This window comes from Glandiceps talaboti, chromosome 21, assembly GCF_964340395.1.
Source record: "Glandiceps talaboti chromosome 21, keGlaTala1.1, whole genome shotgun sequence".
Lineage (NCBI taxonomy): Eukaryota > Metazoa > Hemichordata > Enteropneusta > Spengelidae > Glandiceps > Glandiceps talaboti.
This window is the reverse complement of record NC_135569.1, coordinates 5,145,540-5,151,539: the sequence shown is the minus strand read 5'-3', so window position 1 is coordinate 5,151,539 and position 6,000 is coordinate 5,145,540. Positions and strand designations below refer to the sequence as shown.

At 39.0% G+C, this 6,000-nt stretch overlaps 1 protein-coding gene across 1 annotated transcript in view; it reads right to left on the bottom strand.

The window, feature by feature from the left end:
• LOC144451739 (uncharacterized) overlaps positions 1 to 4,682 on the bottom strand; it is a 19,842-nt gene extending 15,160 nt beyond the window's left edge. Inside the window, exons 1-5 of the mRNA XM_078142642.1 lie at positions 4,599 to 4,682; positions 2,487 to 2,588; positions 1,787 to 1,944; positions 1,301 to 1,425; positions 148 to 263 (exon numbers count right to left, since the gene is read on the bottom strand). Coding sequence (XP_077998768.1) covers positions 148 to 263; positions 1,301 to 1,425; positions 1,787 to 1,944; positions 2,487 to 2,588; positions 4,599 to 4,682 — 585 coding nt within the window. The remainder of the gene's footprint in view (positions 1 to 147; positions 264 to 1,300; positions 1,426 to 1,786; positions 1,945 to 2,486; positions 2,589 to 4,598) is intronic.
• Between the last annotated feature and the right edge of the window lie 1,318 nt (positions 4,683 to 6,000).

Sequence of the window (6,000 nt, the reverse complement as noted above, 5' to 3'; positions counted from 1 at the left end):
CCAGAAATATGAAGGTAAACGCAAGTACGCATGCATGGAGAGATGCAGATGGCACCCAAAGTATATATAAGCCCCCTCCAGGTAGTATCCATTAGGAACTAACAGCATACTTTATTGTGGTTGAAATAAAGACTCGGAAGACATTACCTGAGCGATGAGGATTCCAACAGTAATTGCCAACTGATTATTGAAACCAATCGCACCCCGTAAATTTTTAGGAGAAATTTCTGCCAAAAAGAGAGGCACGATCGTAATGCCAACACCTGAAACAAAATATGATAAAACAAATTGGGGATTAATGCACAACAACTTAATTAAAAATACAGCAACATATTTCTATCCTGGGTATTTAGTTGGTATTTGTACCGTAGTCCAAAATCAAAGAGATCTCTAGAGAAATATATCACACGTTCAATAACAGGGAACTTGAGACATATATATCATAGTGAAGATATGCATGTTTTGAGTACTTCGAAGTTCAAAAAAGATGAATCGTAAATGTTGAGCGTAACTTAATATTCTCAAGGTGGATCTTTAGCTATTATCAGCTAGTTCACTTAGTTTATACACTTAAGTTACACTTGAGCCCATGTGTAAACTTTCACGCCTAGCTTATGATTCCATGAGGTTCTATAAGGGTACATGCAAGCACGCACGCACGCACGCACGCATGCATGCACGGACGGACGGACGGATGGAACCCGTTGGGGACTACCAACTTTACCATTGCGACAGTTTCAACTTTTGCTCCATTTGCAAATAAGTAATTGTGAACAACCGGGTATCTACATATTAGTATATCCTTCAAATATAGTGTAATAGGTAATATATGTCACAGTGTATTCATATGCATACAGTTATGTTGCAACATCATTATATTTGAAGTAATGTTGCAAGCCTTCATAGAACACATAATATCCCACCCGCAAACTCAGTAAATTGTAAAACATAATTAACCACAAATATGGCTGCCATTCGACCATATTTGATTCAGAGTGACGAGCATATGTCTCACATAGCATGTTACATTTACGCCGGGTTTGGTTGAAATCACTCTGTGCATGCCAGAGATATGAGGGTGTGCGCACGCACGCGTGCACGCACGCACACACGGACCGACGGAACCCGCTGTAATAGCCCACTCCGCCGGGCGGCGCCCGTTGTGGGCTCACTAGCACGGTGACAGCGCACCTCGAAGAGCGTCCTCGTTCGGTGAAACATCGTAAATGCATCAATCATATCACCCCCCTCCTCTTCGGATACGTTTGAAACATACAATGCATATTGTTTTGATAATTACCTGCATAAAAACCAAGGATTACTCGGCCAATAATAACCATTTCAAAATTGTTGGCCATCTCACTAAACCCAAACAGCAGTGATGCGGCAATGGAAAAGATGTTATTTAATAACAATCCTCCCTTTCTGTAGCAAAAAGATAAGAAATGTGTATGTAGATGTATAATTTCTCGATACAACTTGATATACTGCACATACTAATGGAGTAATTATGTATACATTGTCATTTGTTATACTTTACATATTAATGATGTATTTACGTGAGTTATACTGTACATATTAATGATGTATTTACATAGTCATAAGTTATTGTATTTGATATTTATAGTGTATTGGATATTATAAGATTTTTGTTGTACGTTCTGTTTCGGGTTAACTGGTTCCTATTGTATAAATCGTCACTGACCTATTAGTCTAGATGCTACCCGTGGTCTCACATCATCTCTTTATCATCGGCACTGATAGCATCTAGACTATATCGACTTACCTTCCAAGGATATCTCCTAGTGGAGCAGCGGCCAGAGCACCAAACGCACCACCAACACAATACACGGATATAGTGGTTGCCCACAGTATATCAAGACCCAGTGTACTTAAGGTACCGTAACGATCATTGTATGAACTGTTGTAAAAAGACTGTATGAACTATAAAGGGAAAAAAAACAAGAAAGTTGAAACAGATTATGTGCAAATTTAATCGCCAAGGTAACTGGGTGACTGGAGGATTCCTGCATTGTGGGGAGGGAGAGAGGGAGACAGACAGACAGACAAACAGACAGACAGACAGACAGACAGACAGACAGACAGACAGACAGACAGACAGACAGGCAGGCAGGCAGGCAGGCAGGCAGACAGACAGACAGACAGACAGACAGACAGACAGACAGACAGACAGACAGACAGACAGACAGACAGACAGACAGACAGACAGACAGACAGACAGACAGACAGAGGGGGGAGTTGTATTTTATGGCATGTAAGATGCAAATAGGATTGAGTTGTAATTCAAAGTTTCCCACTTATACGATCGTGACATCATGATGCATACATAAACATCTAAGGAGAAACTGACACCCTGTTGTAACTTCGTTACTCAGAGTTTCACTCTAAGCTTGTGCGACCATACATATTAAGTCTGTAAATGTGTTACATGTCGAGAAGCAGTTATTGAAACACGTATATCTCACCGGTGAAGGCGCTGTGAGAACTCCCGTTCCATATCCATATTGGAAAGATGCACCAAGACAGACAACTAACGTGGACAAAGCTAATGTACCAGTCAGACGACCCTGTAGAAAAGGAAAGAAAACTAATTTACAGGAGAAATATTGTATTGTATTGTATTGTATTGTATTGTATTGTATTGTATTGTATTGTATTGTATTGTATTGTATTGTGTTGTGTTGTGTTGTGTTGTGTTGTGTTGTGTTGTGTTGTGTTATGTTGTGTTGCACTGCACTGCACTGCACTGCACTGCACTGCACTGCACTGTATTGTATTGTATTGTATTGTATTGTATTGTATTGTATTGTATTGTATTGTATTGTATTGTATTGTAAATAAAAATAAAAGCTACAATTATTGCAGCTAGTCAGTGTATATACAGTGTAGTTGATACTATACAGGTCAGTGTATATACAGTGTAGTAGATACTATACAGGTCAGTGTATATACAGTGTAGTTGATACTATACAGGTCAGTGTATATACAGTGTAGTAGATATTACGAAGGTCAGTGTATATACAGTATAGTAGATACTATACAGATCAGTGTACATAGAGTGTAGATAAGTATTTCCATTGTCTATTCTATGGTTACCGTTATTAGTTTGTGATATTTACTCCCGTTCGCGATTTTATGAGAAATGGTTATGGGTCGCTTGGCAACACAGTGGTGTATGGTACGTCACTAAATGGATATGCTTACAGAAACGGTGAACAGTTACGTTTCTATCCAAACAACCTTTGCCATAAATGTCTAAAATAAACACCAATATCGCTATTACGTAACTTAATATTTCAGGTTAGATTAGAAAAATGTATTGAATAGTTCTGGCCACAGGTACTCGAATCAATGTGTAGAAAAAAATGTATTGTATATAAATAAGTCTTATTTATATACATATTTTTTTTTTTAAATCATACATATTGATTCGAGTACCTGTGGTTCTGGCAACTTATTATACATGTAGGTCTGTAACAGATTTTACGTCGACGTCGTGTACATAATTTATATTACTCGACATCAAAACTCTGGAAATGACTGCGTAGATATTCCTGATACGTGGTTCTTGAAACAAGTGTTTCGAAAACAGTACTAGAAATATTCATTTTGTAAATGTATTGAAGTTTATTGATTTACGGCATTCACCTTTGCTCTTATTGGAGATTAAAGGGGGCTGCAGACAGGGTGTGTCACAGGCCAGGCGAATGCGATACTTTGCGAGTTTTCAAGTTGTTACGTCACCGTATACACACTGGGCGTATGATGCCCGGGGTATGGTGCACTCGCTAGATATGGGAATCATGGCTTGCTGAGTGTGAGTCAGAGTAAAACTTTTGGCTATTTCAAATCTTGTAAAACAACTTTGAATACTATTCAATCAATAACTCTGATTTTGAAGTGAATCGCAGTAAATTGATATTACGAAAAGTATCTTTTTGGCCATCTTTCAGTCCAAATTCAAGTGACAGTTTCCAAGTCGCGAGTTGGATACTTTTAGTCACGGGGACCTTGATTACTGTGTCTGGAGACGATAGTCAAATTTCCCCCACATGACCGGGGTCGTGGGCAATAGCAGAAACAACGTTGCACAGCTGTAAATGTATTTTTTTAAATCACTTTTTGTTTGTGTAAAAAACAAAAACAAATACCAATTGTAGTAAGGGGATTAATATTGTCCACTCATTTTACAAAATTAAGAATATCAGATAAGAGTTGGTTCGATTGGGTTCATTTTCAAAAAATTATAGTTGTATATGGAATCGAGTTATGAGATAGCGATGCAGAGCCGGGTAATGACCTTTTAAGTTTATACTGAGATCTGTTCTCTTGAATGTCAATTGTCACGATCATTTAACAGGTGGTTTCTGGCGTTTCTTCTTACAAAACCATTCACTTCAAAACAGTAAACATGTACACACCGAATCATGCTTACTTCACAGAAAAGATATTTCATGTATTCACAACTTTTCAAGGTCTCGTGCAGTCAGATTAATGACATCCTATGGCGTCTTGGACGGCGACCAAGACTTAGATTTCACACACAAATTACATGTATTAGTTTCATCTGAACTTACCTTTCTACTTTCCCCAGTTTTCGATAGTTCGATTTCTGACTGATTGAGTTCTAAGTTGTAGGCTAGGTTATCCTTGGACCCCATCTTGTTGCCTGAGACGATGTTGTGTTTGGTAGTGGTGTGTGGCACTTGACACTTAGCTTGCGTAATGTAAAGTCAAATACTTGTTCGAAGGCATAGCGGGTTAATGATTAGTGTCAAAACAGTTATAAAACGGCTATCTTGTGACTTTGCTGTGCTAATCACAGACTCACGATCTCAAAGACACACAGTATGTACACAATGATATAATATGTCAAATTTACTCGAAGATTATAGCATAGAACTCTCCAACGTCTGTGACGATCTGAGAGTATTAGAAACTTACTAATAGGCACTACCATAGCGCTCACAACAACTGTCAGTGTCATTATTGACCAGATACTGTTGTTGACTATTGCTACATGATTGAAAGTTAGACAGACAGACAGACAGACAGACAGACAGACAGATATGTTTGTGTCCTTGAGCTGTTCCATTATATCGAATACAGGGAAACTCAGATCATGTGGTATATATATGAGGAAACGCAATGTCACGGTTAACTTCAGCATGTTCCTCACTATTGAATTATCGTCGTCGTCGTCGTCGTCGTCGTCATCATCATCACCATCATCATCATCATCATCATCATCATCATCATCATCATCATCATCATCATGTGTTTACAACGAGACAACTTTCATCGAGGCTTACGATATCTAGCTATTATATTTATGTTGCATCTTGCTCTGGAAATATGTGCTGTGAGGTTTGCGACACGTCGACGGAGTAGGCTGCATTTAGGCAATTGCAAAAAAAAAATCTCGTCTATCACAACATATTCATTTTTTAAATTTTTCTCTGCAGTTTGTCACTCGGGTAACTGTCACTCAGATGATAATGTAGGGGCTGTGCTCGTGTCAGATCACTTGCCTGCATGACTTGCCTGCTTACTTTTACACTGCGCCCTCAGCGTTGCAACGAAGGAAACAAGATGGCGGCGTCCATGAGAGTCCATGCACGTGTTCTTGTTTGGGTTCATATTTTGTGATTATTGGCACACATTTTACCTATCTAACGCAACGCGTTCGCATCAGAAGAATATTAGAAGGTTTGTGATATCTCACGATGTTCTTACTACCTTTAGGCAGCACAATTGAATGCCGTTCACGGTTTCTGTACGTCCGGTAGACCTGGCCAGATTGCCACATATTACTACTAAGCTTAGCCCTGTTTGCATGGCGTGTGGCTTGGGTCCGTGACTCGATTCTGACTATTGTCATTCGAGCCATACAAGTAGGGCTGTTATACTTCCATGGGCTAACCACATCGTGATTGTATCGGGAACACATTGTATTATACATGTGTCTGTATAAATATA